Genomic DNA, 22,143 nt, shown 5'->3' with positions numbered 1-22,143 from the left:
GAGGAGGAAAAGTAGTTTGGCTACAGGTCTATCTTGATCCCGCTCATGTTGGAGTGGGTGCCAATACTACAGTTACAGGATATGGACTTGGACAGGCCCAGACCGCGGGAGACCAAGATCACACGGTGGATGCATGTTATGCCACGAGGGGGTGGCGGATGACCAGTGTTATGGGGGACACTATTCCATGAGTGGTTGGATCGCCAGACGATCTTCATCGAGGACTGGCCATATGCTGGTATGGACTTCCGTGGAGACCCCGACATGCAGCTGCCTGCTGGCGAGCAGTGGGATGATGGCAGTAAAATACTTGATCACATTATTTTGTATTTTGTCTTTTATGATGTTTTTTAGATTTTTTCATGCATATGTCCTAATGATGTACTCTATGGTATTTGTAGATATGGGACCAGTGAGGCCGGTGGGACTAGCTCCAGAGGCACGGAGGGATCCACAGGGCATCAGAGCGCTAGCCTTGGCTCCCCCAGCTGGCGATTCGGTGGAGACAGTGGCCCAAAATCTTGAGGGCCTGACGGCGAGGATCCCTGATTACATGGGGATCGAGGAGGTCCCCATAGAGTTCCAGATACATATAGTAGGGGTGATACCCAGGGTGCACCGCCTATTGAGGCGAGTCGCATGAGCGGTGGTGTGCTATAGGGAGCATAACCCACCGCAGTATATGCCTAGGTTTTATTTCCTGCTGATTTTTTGAGAGACATGTGTCTCGGATGTACGAAGAACACAAACTCTATTTGGACATATACACTTATTTTTTGAGTGCCTCGGTGCGCCACACGAGATATATATACATATACATATTCCTATGGTTCATTATTGTGTTTTGAATGCTTCTATATGCTGTTTTGATTACATGTTACGCAAATGTCTGTCTAATACATGGTTTGCTAATGCATCAATTAACGTGTTTAATATTCTTGGAATGTGTTGATATGTAATAAAATCAAAATTCCTTTCTAACAATTTAACACGTAAATACAACCTTAAAATCCAATGATCTCTGATGGAATAACGCCCATTAAGCTGGTGGACAACAAGCTGAGAATCTAGATTCACAACTAATGAAGGAATGTCAAGGTTAATGGCCTCGGTCAATAATTCAATAACAGCACTATATTCAGCGATATTGTTTGTGGTACAACCCAGACAAACACCTTGGAGGTCTACTAACTCACCGTGAGGATCATAGATCACCCATGCTGCAGAAGAAAGGTTGCAAGTACTACGGCAGGCACCATCAGCAAAACCAACGTAAGGTGTACCAGACATCTGCACGAGAAGCAAAAGACACAATAAGAGAAAATTATGCCTACAAACCAAGCCAAACATGAAAACACTCATACAACACACCTGCTGAAAACACACGTATGTACAAATCAGAATGCATGGGGTTCATGCATAATATTTTTTCAGATAAAGCCCATTTCGGGGCTTATCTAGAAGGTTCCCTTCATAATCAATCAGCTCATAGGCCCCTTTTTGCAAAACTCATTTTACAATATAAGGCCCGTGCCACATAGGCTCGAATTTGCCTACCCCCAGCTTATCATTTGCTTGATCATAAAGCAAGACTAAATCTCCTTCAACGAAAGAACGAGGACGGACAGTATGATCGAAGTGAGTTTTCACTCTCTTATTCTGTGCTTCAATGGCTAGAGAAGCTAATCAACGGGTCTCGTCTAGTCGCTCTAGATAGAGGAGAAGTTCTTCTACCAGAGTAGTGTTGGGGAGTTATTTGACGGCTAATTTCAGAGAAGGGATCTCACACTCAATCGAAAGGGTAGCCTCCAGACCGTAAACCAATTGGAATGGGGTGAACCCGGTGGCATCCTTCACTGAAGTTCAGTAGGCCCATAAGGCGGAGAACAACATCAAGTTCCAGTTGGACTTGTGCATGCCAATGGTGCGTTGAAGCATCGTAACTAGAACTTTATTGACGGCTTCTACTTGGCCATTGGCCTGAGGATAGTACGGTGTCGAGCTATCATGCTGCAAGCCTAGCTGGGTTGTTAACTCAATCATCATATGATTACGAAAATGTTTTCCGTGATCAGTGACGATAGCCTAAGGGACTCCGAACCGTGAAATAACATGATTGAATAAAAATTGCGTCGTTGTGTGACCGTCCTCGGATAGTGTAGGCATTGCCTCGGCCCATTTTGTGAAATAATCAACGGCAACGATGATATACCCATGCCCCCCGGCCGAGTGAGGGTTACAGGTCATATAATCAATGCCCCATTTGGAAAAAGGGCCGACGGTAATGACAGGGTGCAATGGAGCGGGGGGCGCGCGCATCTTCCATTGGTAGATTTGGCACTCATGACAAGAGCAAACAGCAAGAATGCAATCCTTGGAGATAGAGGGCCAAAAATAACCAGCACGGAGGATCTTTTGAGCAGTTGCATACCCGGATATGTGACCACCACAGGCGCCAAAATGGCAGTCATTTAGAACTCGTTCGGCTTCCTCGAATGTTAAGCATCATCGGAGAACAGAGTCAACGCTAAGACGGTATAGGGTGTCCCCAATAATGCGATAGGGTTGAGAATGATGGAAAATCTGTCACCGAGCATCCTTGGACAAATCGGGACGAAAAGAGGACATCTAAAGATAGACAATAATATCCCCGTACCAAGGATCGAGGGTACTAATCAAGAACAAAGTTTCATCCGGAATATGGTCCTTTAACCGAGAGGGTGCGGTAACAGATGACAGAGAGCAAAGCAACTCAGCGAAGATGAGGGACTTCTTAGACTTGGCAGTGGTAAACTCCAAGTCGAACTCTTGGAGGATGACAATCCACTTTGAGTATTTGCCCCCTAGTAACCGACGTGACAAAATGTACGTCATTGGGTTGCAATCAGAAATCACCGTCGTGGTATGCAATAGAATATAGTGGCGGAAACACTGGACAGCGCAAACGGCGGCCAAAGCCAACTTCTCGACATAAGCATATCGAGTTTCTGTATCTAGTAAATTGCGGCTGAGATAGTAAATGACATGCTCAGTGTCATCATCATCATCTTGAACTAGAACCATGCCAATAGTGGTATCGGCAGCGGCTAAATACAGAGTGTAGTCACGGTGATAATCAGGGGGACACAACAACGGAGCAAAAACAAGGAGGGCCTTGAGGCGCTCGAATGACTCTTGTGCAGTGGCATCCCAAAGAAAAGGGGTATCCCGCTTTAATAACCGCATATAGCCTTTAGCCACTTCCGCATAATTCGGAATGAATCGTCGTAAAAAATTTTCTTTACCCTCCAAACTTTGAAATTGCTGTAAAGAAGCAGGGGGAGGGAGATTCAGGATGGCTTCGAATTTAAGGGGATCGAGACAGATACCCTCTCGAGAGACGATGAACCTGATAAGTCTGCCTGACTCAACGCAGAAGACACACTTATGCGGATTAAGCCAGATACGATAGTGTCGACAGCGGAGGAAAATTTCGCGAAGGTGAGCTGGATGGTCCTGGCACTTTGCTGAATGAGCTGGCAGATCACCCAGGTAGGGCTGCACAATGTGTCAAATATCATGAAATGCATAAGACATTACACGATGGAAGGTGGCACCAGCATTTTTTAAACTGGAGGGGAGTTTTTTATAAGAGAAAGTGCCCCATGGACAAATAAATGCAGTCTTGTGTTGATCCGCAGGCGAAATATTAATCTGGTTATAACCAAAAAAACCGTCCATGAATGAGTATATTTCACTCCCAGCACACTCATCAATGAGCTGGTCAATGAAGGGTGTAGGGAAGTTATCTTTGGGATAGGCACGATTAATATCATGATAATCAACACATACCCTAATAGTGCCCTGCTTTTTGGTCACAGGAACAATATTAGAAACCCAATCTATGAGTGGGATGGGGTAAATAAAACCAGCTTTAAGAAGCTTTTCAACTTCCGCTTTAATAGCTGCAGCCTTTCGAGGGTGCACGGGCGTAGACACTATCGATCAGGTTTGGCACCCGGATATGTAGGTATCTCATGCACCATGATACTAGGGTCGATTTCAAGCATCTCTTCATAAGACCAAGCAAAAACATCACGGAATTAGCGAAAAAGATCAGTATAAAGCTGAATCTCCTTCGGAGTACAAGTTACTCCAACATGGATGTGCTCGACAATCCCTAGTTGAACAGAGATGTCGATTGGCTGAGTTTACATAATGTTTCCCATATTCCCTTCAAAAGACACTTGATGAACTTGGATGGATGTCTGAAGGGGTTGAGATGGGAGATAAGGAGAAAACCGCTCGAGAGAAGTAAGCATTTCCTGATGGGCAGGGAGAAATGAGGAACGATGGTGATGATCAGACCAAGGGGGTTCCTAGAACGACATGGTCTCAACAATCACTTCATCAAAAGGAAAAATTTCCTTTAAAGGGTCTACAGAAGCGCCATCTCCAAGCCAAGGGGATTTAACGTACGAGTCGAGAGCTCTGCTCGAAGGAGCAGATTCAGAGGAGGGAGTCGATGCAGAAACAATTTCGACGTAGTTGAGCTCAGCAGGACTCAACGGCATCTCATCACCACAAGATTCTATCTAATCAGCGGGGGGAAGAACCCAAGGATCAGAGCGAATAGAAATCATATTAATGGGAGCGACGTTGGGAGGTGGGAGCGAAAAAACACCCATAAGGGCAAGATCTTTAAAGAGACCAACACCCACACTCTCACACGGGACAGAGGTATGCTCCACAAAAGGCACGTTGCCATCAAAGGAGGAGGGGGCGAAGAAGGACAATTGGTCTACTGTAACTATCTTCCCCTGATGAGGAAAATGAATGACACGAAATAGAGATGAAGCCACGGCTAGCATGGCATATGTCCAGCTTCGTCCTAAAAGGAGGTTGTAAGTTAAATTGGCATCAACAACTTTGACCTCCACTTCGATTGTCTTCCCTTCCAAAGTAATAAGCAAGCGTGGGAGTATACCATAAGGATGAGACTCTCTCCCATCAAAGGCTTCCAAGGTCGTAGGAGACTGGCTCAGAGTCGGAGAACCAATAGCCTTCCAACAAGCAACAAACATTATGCAAGTAGAAGCGCCTTCATCAATGACGGTACAATGAATCATTTTAGAATTGATGATGACTTGGATAAGGAAGCCAATTTGGTTAGGCTGTCTCAGTATATGACTGTCTAGGTCAAAAGTGATCAGGTCCGAGTCGGCCAGGTCAATGCCACCGATAGTCGATAGCAAGGACTTCCTCTGAGAGGGGCAGCTCTAGAGGACTTCTAATGCAGACATAGCTGACGGAGCCTGGGCTAAGTTCTCAACAATGCTATAGTGTTGAGCAGCACGAGCATTAGGGTTGTATGAATATTTCCAGAGCACACCTTTAGGAGGAGGTCGGAGGACTGCTTCAGTGCTGGGTCGCTCAATATGAAGAGGACTAGAACTGGATGGAGGAACACTAGAGGGGACCTCAGGCTCCTTCCTGGCAGGCGACAGATACTCTTTTGCCCAAGTACTAATGTGGACGAGAATCGTCCCAACCATAAATACCTGAGAACCAAAGGGAGAAGAGGATTGAGATGGATCAGCCACCATTTGAGTTTGCTGCAAGGGAAAAGGCTCTTTGAGTACGGTAGGAGTCCCAGGGGCACCTTTCAACAAATTACTAACTTCAGACTGCCTAGGGAAGTCTTTGGTATAGTGGTCCTCGTCACAGATAAGGCAAGGATACTTAGGCTTGTGTTTGGCACCTTCCTCGAGTGGAGGTTTAGGGGGATCCTGCTTCGGTTGATCAGCCTTATTCTTCCCTTTTCCCTTCTTTTTCCCTTTCAAGGCTTTATCTGCCATGGTGGACTGGACGGCGTTAACCTCGGAAGTGTTATTAGAATTGGATATAGCCTAAGAAGTGTTTTCATTCGAAGCATTCGACTTTTGCTTCCCAAGGTTCGCAGAAGATTTCTTAGAGGACGTATTAACATAACCAATGATGCCATCAACAGATGGTGTTGGCGAGGCTTTGGAAGTTCCGGGCCTCGGAGCATCAGGAAAATAATCATATAGTGTACCAGACTGGGAGTAAACCAAGTCAAGGTACTGAGCACGCGCAATAGCCTACTCTTTAGTTACACATGCCCCCATAGAAATGTCCCAGGCTATTGGACCGACAAACGAGGTTGTGAACCAGTCGGTCAGAAGCTGATCGAGAATCCAAAACTTAATCAAACGGTGACACCATCTCCATTCATGAATATGATCAGAGATATGTGTAGCCGTTTTTTGTTTTAAGGATGCCAGGAGATGTGTGCCCGTCTCATATCGAATCGACAATTGAAAATGAGTTAAAAATGCCATAGCCAATGAGTTAAAGTCCTAAAAAGATCCGCGGGCTAACTCAATATACCATTTGGCAGCAGAACCAGTGAGGGTCCGTTGAAAAAGGCACAGTTGGATTGAATCGTTAAGCCACGAGTTTGACGAACAACATAGATGATAAGTCATGACGTGGGCTTGGGGATCTTCTCCAGCTTTACTGTCAAACTTGGGACAATCACCGGGAATCTTAGTTGGAACCGATGGCCAGTACGAATTATGAAGAATAGGATCATTTGTCAGTTTGGACACATTCGGTAACTTCAACATTTCTAAAAATGGTAATTGAGGGTTAAAGGACATCTGAGGCCGCGGGTAGGAGGTAGCACCAAAGTCCCACCCAGCTACTTGTTTCCCCCACTGATTTTGTCTGGACGGATTTGGCCCAGAAGGGTTTTGTCCGTAAGGATTTTGTCCATAGGGGTTATAGCTGTAACTGGACGGTTGACCCTGGATCTGCCCCCCAGCATTCCACTGATTACCAACTTGGCTTGTGGGAGCAACATGTGGTTGTTGGTAATTCTGGTAAGGACTCAGCTGCAGTTGTTGATAATTTTGGTATGGGGAAAATTGGGTTTGCCCTTGGGATTACTGAAAACCATAAGGCGGTTGAACTCCAAACTGAGCGTAGGAGCCAGGTTGCGTTTGATAAGCACACTGAGATTGGGATCCAGCCTGAATTTGAGGACCGGATTGGGTCTGGAGCCCAGACTAGGACTGAAAACCGGGTGGAGCTTGAGAAGCAACAGTCATTTGAGTGCCCGGTTGAGCAAGCCCATACGGATGTCCTTGAGAGAGCTGAGGCTGAGCCATCTAGCTAGAAGGTTGACCTAGTTGAGATTGAGGTTGACCCATTTTCCCAGAAGGTTGAGTTTGTTGGGTACTGGGTTTTCCTTGTACAACTGACGGTTGTCCTGATTGGCCAAATGGCTGAGCAAACTGGACAATTGGTTGGCCCGGTTGGTTTTGAGGCTGACCAATTTGTCCAGATGGTTGACTAAGCTGGACAGTGGGTTGGCCTTGCTGAACGTAAGGCTGACCGACTTGCCCAAAAGAGTAGCCTTGCTGGACACCGGGTTGGCCTTGTTGAACGTAAGGTTGTCCCGGATTACCAGAAGGTTGCCCGAAATAGGTAAAGGAGGAACCACCAAAGGCCGAAGGTTGTCCCTAGAAGGGTTGTCCTTGTGGGCCTCCAGGTTGCCCTGGATAAGGTTGTTCGTAAGACGGCTGACCTTGATAGGGTGGTCCTTGAAAATTTGCGGGCGGTGCTTGGCCACCATGATAAGTGGTGGTACCCCAAGCAATGGACAACGGAACCGAGACCTCAACCGCAGGTTGAGATGGCAAAGGTCCGGGGTAATAAATATGAGCTCCTCGAGAATCGTAATAATGAAATGGATTTTGGGGATCCGGATTCTGAAGAGCTTGTAAATACTGATCATATGTCCCCTCTACTGGAATGGAACCAGAAGAAGGTGGGGTACTTAGTGTAGGATCAACAACTCTGGATGTAGATGCCGATGCCGGTCCGGACGAAGGTCCAGCAACAGTGGTCACAACTGAAGATGCAGTGACGACACTAACAACAGGGGTTGAAGAAGCCACACAAATAGTTGGAATAGTCGGGACTGAGGTGACAAACACATTATGAATTTGAGGGGTAAAAGGCTCCGAAGTCGGAGTGACGGTACGAGACCACATGGAACTCATAAGGGGAGATCTAGAACCCATAATATCTGCCAAAGCCTTATAGCATAAAGGCAGTGTGACACCGAGAGGGGTGACACGGAAGGGCGAAGTTTCTGGCGATACAGGGATTTCACCACTAGCCATGAGGGTTTCTTCGCCTGGGATGGGGTTTGTCTCATCCATGTCGGAAGAAGACATTGGGACTGAGACACTAGGAGGAGTAATGGGAATATCCTCTTCGGAAGGCTCCCAAACGGGGTTCCAATGAATATCATAAGACTCGTCCTCTAGAGCGCGAGAGTTAAGCGATTGGATACTCGGGATGACAGGAAGAGTATCACTAACAGCCGGTACTTCGGAAGCTACAGAGGATGGAGACCCTTGGTCACTTGGAACGGGAGACGAGATCGGTGATTCCGCCAGGATGATTTAATTCAAAATCCTAGGAAAACTAACGAGAAAGAACCCTACACAAGCTAAAACACAAACAAGATCTAGCAGGGTAAATGTGAACGTGGCCAAATAAATTTTAAGACACAGGAACAGAACTTGACCTTTTCATCTTTAAAGAGTCAAGAAAAGGATGAAAAGATGACTCTAGTCACCTTCGAATATTTAATGAGCCTGAAGTGACAAGTGCTCAGATGGACCTTTTCTTTTAGGGAGTCCGAAAAGGAACGAAAGTGACTACTCTAGAGAACTAGGCAAAAGGTTTACCAAACAACCCGTAAAACTGCATATACACCTTGGCAGTCATATGAAAACCAAGGACTTTCCGTACGGCAGTCAATCTTCCCGAATGCTGTGTTCGGTGCATTACGGTTTGCAAGGCGGCAGACACGGCTTCCTAAGGATATAGGATGATAACCTAGTGGGGTCTCCCAACATATACTCGATGGTACATGGGAGCACAATTCCGTACTAGACCGCTATTGAGTCACAGAAGGAGGAATCACCCAACCTTGAGTGAAAACAATAGTGACTAGGTTTAACGATGCCGGAGCACGTCTCTAGCCTAGACCTCTAAATAGTGTGCGTTATGTTCCAATGCGTTGTTAGGTTCATTCAGTTCATTTTAGAGTTGATCTTGAATTATGTTTTAGTTTTCAGGCCTTACCATATGTATACAACAAATCCTAGGATGTAGCTAAAATGAGAAAAATATCCTTTTACTTCAATGAACACCTACCTATAGGAGGGTAGAGAGATCATTCCCAAACCAAGAAAACCAAGATAAACAAATGCAGTCACTCAATGCATACAGACATCAATTCCTACAGTGCACGGGTACTACTAATGAGAGATTTTATCATTCGCTTTCCAATATGCAAACTTGAAATGCAAATTCACTTTCACTTTCGTATACTAAATGAATGCAATATTTTGATTTTGATGTCTTTAAATCTAAAAGAAACAAACGAGCAAGCGTGGAAAAACCGGTTGATCCAAACAATTGTGATCTATGTTCGGTAGTGAAAAGAAATCGAATCAATACCAAAGATTGGTTCAATAATTGTCACTAAAAATCAACCAGAAACAAGCAATGGGGAAGGTTCAATCAAACCAACAAGAAAGTTGCAAACAAACCTTGGGCGAACCAGCAACCAAGCCAATTGATTCAAGAACTTGAAAGAATGAACTAGGTCACACAGGAAAAAATGCAAGATTCATTCAACAGAGCCAAAGAAAGAGTGCCTTAACTATAAACAGTGAAAAACAAGCTATTGAGCAAGAGGAAAAAAAAAGTAAAGGATTAACAGGACTGGTGAAAGGAGGCAGAATTGAAAAAATCAATTCTACAGGAATCGTCACGAGGACAACACAAGCAACTAGCACTGATCAGCAACTAGTTGTAGCAACAGAGCGACGTCATCGCGGAAGTACACATCTTTCCCACAACGTACTGATTTCAGGAGTCGTCACGACTATGCGAGGCGCACAGTACTTTACAAAAGAGTGAGCGTGACGTCAGCGCTACTGTTAAACTATTTTCCACGATGATGTTAAAAACAATGACAAACGAACAAAAGACTCCCAAAAAAAAACCAGTCAATCCAACAGACAATAGAGGGATTTCCCAGATCGATCTAGGTGACCCAAAAGACTGATAGTTAATCCCCGAAATTCAAGAGATACCAAATCAAAATCAAAACAAGAGCAAACAAGAGAAGAACATAGGACAGACTCCCCTGCAGAGTCGCCAACTTGTGATGTAGGAAAGTGTTCCCTCTGCGGACATAGGCAACCCCTCTAGCCCTAGAGTGGGCCTAGTCACAGCGAGGACAGATCAACAATAGATTTCCTTAAACAGTCATAGTTGGAGGCATACCTCAACCGGTGATCGATGGAGTTCTATTGTGCTGCTCCAGCTTTCGCTTCCTTCTCCTCAATGAGTGATCAACCTGAAACAATGCAAAGGAAATACAACAAAGCACGTAACCGGAAAACAACAATGATCTATTTACTCACAAAGTAAAGAAGTCATGAGCTATCAAGTAAATTACATACAAGACATAGGAAAACATCATTGATTTCATTAATAATGAAATAAGAGCAAGCTTACAACCAAATTCTTGACATCGCAAGCCTTCCCAGAGGGTCCAACCAGTGTATTTCTCAAGCATTCACTCTTTGAAGATAGATCTCCCAACATACAAAGTTTCTCTCTCACTCATAAGTTTTAGCACAAAGTTAAGGGCACTTCACAACCTTCCACAAGCTACCAACAATCCCACACTTGTCACACCCACACTAGCTATCTATCAAACTCAAAAGCACTAATAGCACTACTCAATCCAAGAATTTACCAACTAGCTGATCATAGTAATGGTGAGCGTTTAAATAGGAGAAGGAGTCTCCATGAAATGTGGAAGAGAGAGCTTATCCCCAAGGAAGGTAGAACAAATGACGGAACTTCCATACCAGAGGAGGAAGGGTGACACAAACTATGCCAACAACTAGGTCTGGAGACATCCAGAAGGCCGACTGTTGGAATAAATTCGCCCAATCTGGATCATTGTGAGTTTATAACTAAGCCTTAGCACTGACATCGCTAGTAGGCAATGTAGCCAGTCAAACAGTCGCTAAAGATAGCAAGTAGCCTCGCGCCGGAGCATGAAAACGGACCGTTTCCAAGAAACAGATGTACTTCCGCGCTGGAAGCGCGGCTGGACTATTTACAACCGCCGTTCATCACGTATATTAAGTCTATTATCGCGATGAGGCAAAAAACTTAGGAAAAGTGGGTCACTTGGCAACATAAGAGAGCATTTGTTCAGCATGAGCATGTTTCACTAGGACACATGACACAGTAGAAGGACTGGGGTGAAGGCAGTGACAAATTATTGTGTAACAGTTGGTTTTTATATAGAGCCATGCTTTGATACCATATTAACTTTCTTGAAACTTTACAACTACTAAGATGAATTTGCTGAAAAATCAAGGTAGCTGAAAACTGAAACCAAATTTAACTTTCACCAAGATATAGAATTCCTTAACATTCAACATGCAATGGAAAATACTTGAGATAAAAACACATGCACAAACATAAATTTGATACTAGTGTTTTACCAAGGAAACCCAAACAAAAAAGCTTGTTTTCTTTGTTGTGGGTTTTTATTGATTGTTCTTTGAGAAAACAGATCTTTTACAAATTCATTATGTTGCTACTACAGCCAGCGAATAGATTCTGATAAATTAATCTTAGCTCCACAATCAATCTCGGCCTTCTCCCTGCTCTCGGCCTTGAGAAGATGCTCTCAACCCTGCCTCTTGATCTCGGCCTACACACACAATTATTTCCTACTGAAACTAGGCTCAGATTCTAATCTTTGAATTTTGATCTTTGCTCCTCAACCAATGCACTCTGCCAACAATAAATAATCATCAATCTGTGCCTTTGTCCTTCTCTTTCCTTAATAGACTTGTTAGAAAATCAGAAAGGCAAAAATATTTTCTTATATGGATAATTACTTGTGATTATTTTAGCTTTATGTTCTTATTTTATCTTTTAGTTCATCAAGCAATTACCAAAACAATAGCACAAGGATAACATATGTAGGTGGACAGCTAGGGAAAAACCCCTATCTAGGGGAAAACCTAGTCAATAATTCTTTCTTCAATAGTTTCTCAAGATAATCCAAGACTCTAGACCTAGAAAAAGACTTCCTCCACACCAAGCCAGCTCTCTATCCTTCTTGCAGACGATAACCCTTTAATAGCAACTTCGACCTAGCAGCATCAACTTGCAGTAGTAGCTTCGACCCAATAACTGGCAATAGCAATAGCAATAGCTTCGACTTAGACAAAGAAAACTCTGATCTCCCTAGATGCTCCTCTGAAGTGAGAGATAAATGGTTCGATCTTGATTTCTTCTTTCTTCCCTCCAAACTTCACACTCTTTTCCATCCCTTTTTCCAACTCTTTTCCAACTTCGTACTTCCCAGCTTCTTGCTTCTAGATATCGAACTTATGAAAGAGAGAGTGAATGTTTCAAATGAATTCAAACTCCCTTGTATATATAGCCTTCCAGTGAGGTTGAATTGTCCTTCTTGAAGCCGACTTGATCTCCTCGAGGTCGACTTGGTGTGGAGGGGACAAATAGCATATTTGACTCAATATTATTAATTTTTACATTATTCAAAAGCCCAAGAAGGGTCTCTTTTAATGGACAATTACTCTACTGACTCAAAATAAATCCTAGAAGTCCTCAATGGGGACTTTGACCTAAAACATGATGACCCAAGCATGAAACCCATGCTTTAATAAGTCATAATAATAATAATAATAATATTTTCTTCATTATTTTGATAAATACATTTCATTGTGACTCAAATACATTTATGAAGACCGAACCTAGTTACATATTTCAACACTCCCTCTTAGCTAGGGAGGTATTCATAAGTAAAAGTACAAGGAAGATCTCAAAACACATGAACCATGAAGAATTTAGGCACCACAATGCCATGGACTAGGTTCCTGACCAAGGAAATCTATACAAGGTCCTTATATAGTTTAGGCACTTACGATTCCATGGACTAGATTCCTGGACAGGGAAATCTATCTAGGTGGGACTAATATGGACTAAAGTTTTTAGCCTCTCTAGGTACCATCAAGCTTACTTTCTAACCATCAACCCAGGGATCTAGGTGCATATCTGAGGTTAGAGATCTATGACCAACGCCATCCTCCCTACTTTGGGATGTAGACATCAACACAAAGTGTCAGCCAGATGACCTCCCAGGCAATGTATCTTATACACAGAGCCTCAACACTCCCGATTATTTCAATCGGTAACAAATCCTTCCTGACCCAAATCAGTAACAAATCTCTCTCGTGTAACCAGCATGCTATCAAATATCTAAGAGATTTACTTGTACAAACACAACCCCAATCAGTAACAAACTTTCAAATGTACATAAGTAAACACAAACCTCCGGTGTATGCCAGACAACTGATGTTGCTTCTCAATTTATCATAGTGGGACTTTCAAACAAATCTTGACAGAAGATTCCTTAATCATACATATTTTTTTCCTACTTCTCATGCAACAACATAGCTTCAATCAGATCCTGCTTTTCTTGTCTCATCAGCTCCTCAAAATGCATTCTCCAATTTCTTCTTTCAAAGTGTCTATCATGACTATGATATTCCCTCCCTCTTAACTAGGGAGGTTTCTTTCATCCAGGCTCCCTCTTAACCTAGGGAGGTTTCTTTCATCCAGGCTCCCTCTTAACCTAGGGAGATTCCTTTCATCCAAGCTCCCTTTTAACTTAGGAATCTCAACTTCTTACGAAATTGGAGAATCTTTCATGGCTTCCATCCTTCTTATGACCATCATCATTCATATAACTTTCTTCATCATGCTTATCATATTTACTTACGAGCATCTTCACCATCTTGAAGATTATGTACCTGCACAACTCAGATAGCAAGTACAACCAAATCTAAAGAAGAATGAAGTTAACCATATCATAATCATATAATGGAAGCATTCAACTTTAGATATAAAATACCCAAACTTAGTTACGAATAAGGGATACATACTTTTCAACATCTTGCTACGGTTTTTGTCATAAACCCTAGACTATATCATCAAGACTTTGAGCATCTCAAACATAACAACCTTCATTATATCTAGGGTTTCAATATTTATTCCATAGTTATTACAAAATATTGCAAACCCTAGAAGAAATTTAAACAATTATAGTTCTACAATGCATCTATCAACTTTAGAACTTATATGATAGGCTTCCACTAGGATTTAGTGCAAGATCCTAGATTTCATACATGATCCATTAAGCTCCAACAATCAAAACCAATCATAGCTCAAATTCAAATTTCAACAATATTTCATAAATCTCAGATTATCATGTTGTCATCATATATTAGAGAATTGAACTTCTACTAAGGTTTATTTACACAACCATAGAATTCACAAATACCATCATCTTAGAGATTCAAACTTCTATTAGGGCTTTGTTCCAAACCCTACGACTCATGACCGTCAACAATTAGGTCAACACAAATATCTAGGATTCCATCATCATGTACAACCATATCATAACATGTGTTAGTCAAACCCAATGGCACAAATATCAATATATTAAAGTTTTACATATAACAAACTTAATTAGACTAGGGTTTTGATTGGACAAACACACATATACTTAGGATTTTATTTCTAGGACACTATCTAAAATAAGGGTCTTGCTTATAAACCCTACCAAACCCTAATGATCTAGGGTTTCAATAAAAAAACATAGAAAAACCTAATTTATCAATACTTCAAAGGTTTGGGATTTCATACATCACCATTCAACCCTAACTTTTCATAACCATACCAAAACCCCAAACATAACATTATCAAAGCATCAAGCATTTTTTCTAGATTTCAACAATAACCATAAGTAGGTTAGGGTTCCAAACATTATCATCAACATGCCCTTAAGTTAGGGTTTTCACAAAGAACCTTTCTAGGGTTCCACAAGAGCAATCAAAGGTATGTGGAGGGTATATTTATCTAATGATGAATCACCCAATCAATAATCTTTATGATTCAGGAGTTCTAGACACAATGATATTAGTAATAGTTTATCAAGAATGAATATCATGAAGAGAGAAAAAGCTTATAGTTTAAGACATACCTTTGTTTCTTAACAAACCTTATAATTCCAATGCTTTGTCTTGTGAGACCTTCTTCCATAATCCTTGAGTATTCAGCAAGCTTTTCCTAAACAAGGAAAATATGAATAGAAATGTGATTAGTATTTAATGCAAGCAAAACTAGACAAGTAAGGAAAACTAAAAAATGAAAAGGGTAATAGGATATTTACCTTTGGAAGTTGGTGAGGGCTCCCTCCAAGCCTAAGGGATACATATAACCTTATAAAATCAAATCAAAAATGTTTTTCCAAAATATGTTAAACCTACAAATACTAGAAATCAAACAATGAAATATCTAAGGCTTAGATCAAAGGACTTAGCAGTGTAAGTCCCTTATATCCAGTTCTTCGGGTTTATTCTTCTTCGGAGATCCTTATTTAGCAACATTAGCTTGGTCTTTGTTTCTTTTCTTGTTCAGATTGTCAAGACAGTCACTTCTATAGTGACCCATTTTGTGACATTGGTAGCATTCTATTTTGGACATATCGACCTTCCTTCTTGGCCCTTTTGACTTCTTGAAGTTTCCTTTCTTGTGAGAAGCATAGGATGCAATTGAAACATTTTCTTCTTCATTGTTGGATACTAATGATATTCTCATTTCTTCTTGGCTGCAATCATTCCATAATTGCTCAAATGTAGGAGCTTCTTTCCAACTGTTGAGACCTGAAGCAAAAGAACTCCAATTAGGTGGCAATCCCAATAATGCAGTAATTACTAGCTCCTTTTCTGATACAATTTCATCTATGGCCTAAAGTTCATCTCTAATTCTAGATATCCTTACAAATAAGGAAGCGACGGTGTCATCCTTCATCATTTTTGTAGTCCTTAATTCATTCTTCAGACTTGCTACTTGACCGATGTTCTTGATAGAGAACAATTTTGATAAAGCTTCGTACATTTCTTGAACATGGTCTATATCGGAAATGTATGGGACAAGATTGTCCTTTATGCTTTCTACCATTAGTGTCATAGCCAATATTTTTTACTCTCTAAACTTTACTTTATCTGCATCACAGGATTCTTCGGTAGGTTTCTTCACCTTTCCTTTGAACTATTTCCCTTATAAGAGCTCCTTATATGATCCCTCGTTCAATCCTTCAGACTCCTTTTAGTAGATTCTCAAAACTTCCTTTTTCCTTCTTCACCTTAGCTCTAAAACCATGTTCAAAAATCAGAAAGGCAAAAAGATTTTCTTATATAGATAATTACTTGTGATTCTTTTAGCTTTATGTTCTTCTTTTATCTTTTAGTTCATCAAGCAATTACCAAAACAATAGCACAAGGACAACAGATGTAGTTGAACAGTCAGTGCAAAAACCCTATCTAGGGAAAACCTAGTCAACAATTATTTCTTCAATAGTTTCTCGAGATGATCCAAGACTCTTGACCTAGACAAAGACTTCCTCCACACCAAGTTAGCCCTCAATCCTTCTTGTAGAGGATAACCCTTCAATAGCAACTTCGACCTAGCATCATCAACTTGCAGTAGTAGCTTCGACCCAACAACTAGCAGTAGTAGCAGCAGTAGCTTTGACTTACACAAAGAAAAATTTGATCTCCCTAGATGCTCCTCTAAAGTGAGAGATAGATGGCCCAAAATTTCGATCTTGACGTATTCTTTCTTCCCTCCAAACTTCGCACTATTTTCTAGCTCTTTTCCAACTCTGCACTTCCCAACTTCTTGCTTCTAGATATCGAACTTATGATAGAGAGAGAGAGTGAATGCTTCAAATGAATTTGAACTACCTTGTATATATAGCATTACAATGAGGTCGAATTGTCCTTCTTGAAGCCGACTCGATCTCTTTGAGGTCGGCTTGGTGTGGAGGGGGAAATTAGCATAATTGACTCAATATTAATCCTTTTTACATGATTCAAAAGCCCAAGAAGGGTCTCTTTTAATGGACAATGACTCTAATGACTCAGAATAAATCCTAGAAGTCCTCAATGGAGACTTTAACCTAAAACATAATGACCCAAGCATGAAACCCATGCTTTAATAAGTCATAATAATAATAATAATAATACTTTCTTCATTCTTTTTATAAATAAATTTCATTGTGACTCAAATATACTTATGAAGACCGAACCTAGTTACATATTTCAACAATACTTTAATCCATGCAAGGAGGCCAATTCCGAATGGTTGTTCACACAAGTGTAATGAGTTCCTTTTGCTAGTTAACTGGAGCAAGTCTCAGTTACACTGGACTAGATATCAGTTAACTAGCTCGAGTTGTTCCTTGATTTCCTCTGGTTGTGAACCGAATTAACTAAGGACTTAACTTATCCTCCCTTCACGTGTCTCTGAAGTCTTAACACATCCTAACTTGAACTTGTGTCTGTAGTCTTAACTCGTCCTAACTAGACTTGTCTCTACCACCTCATCTTGTATTCTAACTCAAGAAGACTCAAACGAACTGAAGCTCCAAAACTACATATGCAATCTACTCATCACACTAAAGTCTATCTCATGAATTCGCATTCATGCGAGAGAAAGACAAGTTAGGGTCTTTATTGGGTAAGGAACAAGCCATAAGACCTTCCTTCTCTACATTTTCAACACATGGTACATCCTGTTTTTACCATGACTCTTTAAGACCCTTCAAGTATTCATTGATGGACAAAACCCCTATTCACAAAAGAGATCCCCTCAATTCATGCGTATTAGGGCCTTTGAATCCCTTTCGGGAAACAATAATGGAACCCCACATAGGTTGGTAATAAGGTGAGAGAACAACATTGAAGGGGATATCTAACCTCATACGACCATCAAGCTATGTAATCAAAAGAAGCTTCTTTGTATTCCTTCTTCCAATGGTTATCTAAGGTGGGAAGTCTAGCTTAGTTGAGAGGCATTGGCATTGCCAGAGGTGGGTGACAGTGTAAAATAACTTAAATGTTCTTATTTTTAGGTTGGATTTCATGAGGGGGAGGAACATAATGAATGGATCCCTAATATTGGTATAAGGGAAAGAAGAAGATCCTATAAAATCAACACTAGGATTTGCTAGCGATTCAAAATCCCCTCACCATGGAAAGTTGTCTCTTCCCCTCTATTTTATCATTTATCTCCTAATTTTCCTCGTCTTCTTCCAATTTCTCAAAATAATTTTGCAATTCCAATCTAATATGTCCATTCTCCTCTAATGGTGCCTTGCACAGGGCAACTTGGCCTCTTATAAGAACTATCTATTGTTTCAACCTGTGATTGCCCCCCCCTTTTATGTGTTTCTTCCAATATTTGCAATACATCTCATCAACAACATCAACATGGATCTATGCAGGGTCTTTTAGTCCTGGGACCATGGTAAAATTTCGATGCGAACAAATCTACAAATTCAAATATGCAAACTAGTAAAAGCAAAAAAAGACATAAGAGTTCAAATCTGTAATTTTATGAGAGGAAAAAAATAGGGGTGGAGTTAACATACCTTGGAATGAGATTAATGGGCACAAGAATCGAGTCAACTACTTCTCCAAGCTTGAATATGGGTTGTAACCTCCCAACCTAGATGGCAAGTCCACTGCAAACAACTCATGAGCATTGCCAAAAAAGCTTCAAGCTCACTCTAAATCACAACTCTTCAATGCTACACCAAAAACTCCAAATTCTCACAAATGCTCAATGAGAGAGGTGTAAGGAAAACAGGGGGGATCTCTATTAGGGTTTAGGGTGATAAAATTTAAAATTTATGGAAGAAAAGATCTTTTCTTCAAAATATGCATCTCTGTGAGGAAACAGGCCAACTCAATCAAGTAGCTACAAACTCAACCAAGTTGGATCAATTTGGCACCAAACATGTTGAATTGTATATTGACTTGACTAATTAAGTACTGAATTGGTCCCCAAACCAATTAGATTTCCAAGTTGGTAGAGTTTTGGATCAATTTAGTCAACTCAACCAAGTTCAAATTAAATTTGACCATTTTGTAAAACACTATTGATACCATATGTATCAGCCCCATCCTGCAATGGGAGAATGAAAAAGGGAGTGTTACCAAAAGATTCCTCATTTCATTCACAAATTAAATCTTTAACTCTCATATTTCCTATTGAAAACGTGAGAGTAGTTATCTGGCTTGTACTCATGGCTAAGCGGTGAATGGTTGGCATGCCAAATTAGAACACAATCACTCCAATCCAAATGTAACGTTCAAGATCCATGAGATATCCCACATGCAAGGTTTAGAACACACTAGAAACTAGTACAAAACTTAAACCCAATGCCAATCCTAATGGCTAACACCTCAAGTGGGTATCTAGTATCCATTTGACCAAAATGGCGAAACTATTAGGAATCATGGATCAACACCTCTCTTGAGATCAAGTGTACCCCTATTGTCCATGGCTAACAAGAGTCAAGAATCAACACCTCCTTTAAGATAAAAGTGCTCCCCACTTGTACACTTTGACACTAAATAAAAGCAAGTTTTTCCATCAACTCCATTGATGATGACATGATGGCCATAAAATACAGAGAGTCAAGTGATCTATAGGACTACTCCCCCTTATGTGCTCAAATATCTTTCCTTCAATAGGTCACCTAGGTAGTTGTGGAAGTTAAGGCCCAATAAAACCAACCCAAGATCGTATGGCAAAGCTCCTAGAGCCTATCCAATAATAGAATATAAATATTCCCATAATACAAGAAACATAAAGATTATAGAATAGGTCACCTAGGTTGTTGTAGAAGTTAGGGCCCAATAGCACTACCCTAAGGTTATATGGCCAAGCTCTTATAGGGCCTATTCAATAATAGAATTTAAATATTTTCCCATAATATAAGTTTTATAGTCTAATTTACAAAATAATATGTCTAAGGGGATTGTGAAAATTCCTAAGGTGGAATCCCTATTGCAACAAACTAATGTTACTTCTCCTACATGTTTAAATCATGCAAGTTATTCACTGTATTCTACAGTCAATGTCGAAGAAAATACATCTGCAGCCTTCACTTAATTAACATATATGTGGAAACAAAATACTGAGCAAGAAATAAAAATACAACACATAGGACACGGTTATTTTTGGACAAAGACCCAAGCAAAACCCAACTTGGGAAAACCGGTGCAGCAGCTCTGAGGGTTTATTATTATGCAGGAGAAAATTATACGTACAATTATAGGATGCTCAGCTAGCAATCTGATACAGAGAGAATATTGAACAAAATACTGGTGAAATGATCTCACCCTGTCACTAGAGAATTAGTGACTGATCTTGTTGCTCTGGAGGCTCTACATCACCCTTTGTGTGGCCTCTACACAGAACTGTGTCATCCTGGGAATTTTCTATGTCAACCCTCGTGGGTATTATGCTGCCTCTCCTCTAGATCCTCTGTTGGCTGAGAAATCAACTTTCTGCCTCCTGGGCTCACATCCTAGCTTTCGGCAACTGAATTCTGACTTCCGTCACTAGGAACTCAACTTCCCCTCAAGGACTGTGTTGCCTCTACATCAGCACTGTGTGGGTCTACATCAGCGTTCCTCTAGACGTCTTTCTTTTCTCCCTCTACCTTGTACTCTCCAGAAATTCCTTCTCCCGGATTCTCACTGCCCCTCTGTTGCAAGATCTCCTCAATCGTTTTTCCTCCTGAGAACTTCTCACTTCAGAAAATTGATTTTCTCAATCTCTCTGTGTATTTTCAAAATAACCCTCAAGCCCCTTCTTATATCTTCCTATTGGACAACCAACGACCTAGATTAAAACATAATCAAAGGCTCAAATCATTTTGGCTTGATCAGTGGCTTTTTCTAGAAGTTTCACCCCTTATTAGATTAATACCCATTAATATTTTAATTTTCCAAGTTTAGACTTAGGAACCTCATTAAAAATATTAATTATTTTAATAAAATCACTTCTGGGTGGAATTTCCCAAAACACTTTCTAGGTTCTTTGGAATACCTATGCCCAAAACTTCCTGAAAATTTGAGGCTTAGATAACATCCGATTCTACCCCAAATCAACACTCCCTATTAGAGAGGAATGTGCTCTAGCAATACACTTCCTATTTTCATACTTCTCTGACTTTGAAGCATCGTCTTTGCGTTGTTGATGTCTAACTAACTATCCACCAACCACTGCGTTGTTGCTGCTACTATACTACTGCCTTTGACACTGCCACTACGAATGCTACATATGTACTACAACTCCCTATCAAATGTTTCATATGCTATGTTGTTAGCATTGTCACTGTTAACACTGCATCTGTATTGCAACTCAGTTGCTGAGAGAAGCAACTAAAAACACCCAAAAACTGGACAAGTATCTGGTGGATACACCTCGGTGTTGAAATCCTGACTGATTCTCATCTCATGCTACCTCGGAAGCCATTGCGCTGCTGAAGCTCTGCACTATGCCTTCTCAAACTGTTGCCTCTCTGCTTTGTGTTGCTCAATCTTTGGCTCTCCTAGCCACTACATCTGTCGAATCAACACTCCATGGCACCAACTGAAATTCCATCATCCCGATACTACTGATCATGGACTCCAGTACCAAGGTGATGATCCAAGAGGTGGGATCCTCAAGGATCCTGCCCATCTGTAGCTTTGTCAAACTACAGTTCTATATCATCCCACCTCCCTCATAGAGGTGTCTTGGTTTTCATGGTGAACTCCTCCTCCTATTCGATCTTTGCAGTTGCAACCTTGGGATCATGCTTCTCATCCTTGTCATTTTTCTTCAAAGGACACTGGGATCTCGCCACATCTGAAGCACTTCACCTTGGAGACGTCCTTCTTTCGTCTCTATTGCCCCTGGTGTCCCTTCGATGCAAAGGTTATGTTATCCTCCTATAATTTGGGCTTCAACCCACTGTTGTTGCTACTCCCGTCAAGTTTTACCTTGAGCAGGTCTCTCCTCAACTCTTCTTGTTTCAGAGTTGCCCACATCTCGTCCCAATTTGGCAATGTTGCTTTGCCTAGGATATTC

General features: G+C 41.2%; 1 protein-coding gene across 1 annotated transcript in view; it reads left to right on the top strand.

Moving 5' to 3' along the window:
• The first annotated feature begins 240 nt into the window (after window positions 1–240).
• Window positions 241–22,143, top strand: part of LOC149181432 (uncharacterized) — a 36,798-nt gene continuing 14,895 nt past the window's right edge. Inside the window, exons 1-2 of the mRNA XM_089414215.1 lie at window positions 241–301; window positions 402–568. Of these exons, the coding sequence (XP_089270341.1) occupies window positions 241–301; window positions 402–568 (228 nt within the window). The remainder of the gene's footprint in view (window positions 302–401; window positions 569–22,143) is intronic.

The sequence above is a fragment of the Pinus tabuliformis genome, chromosome 3_2 (genome assembly GCF_031772625.1).
Source record: "Pinus tabuliformis cultivar Carrire ecotype Pingquan chromosome 3_2, CPIR1, whole genome shotgun sequence".
NCBI classification, from domain to species: domain Eukaryota; kingdom Viridiplantae; phylum Streptophyta; class Pinopsida; order Pinales; family Pinaceae; genus Pinus; species Pinus tabuliformis.
This window is presented reverse-complemented; position numbering and strand designations above follow the sequence as displayed.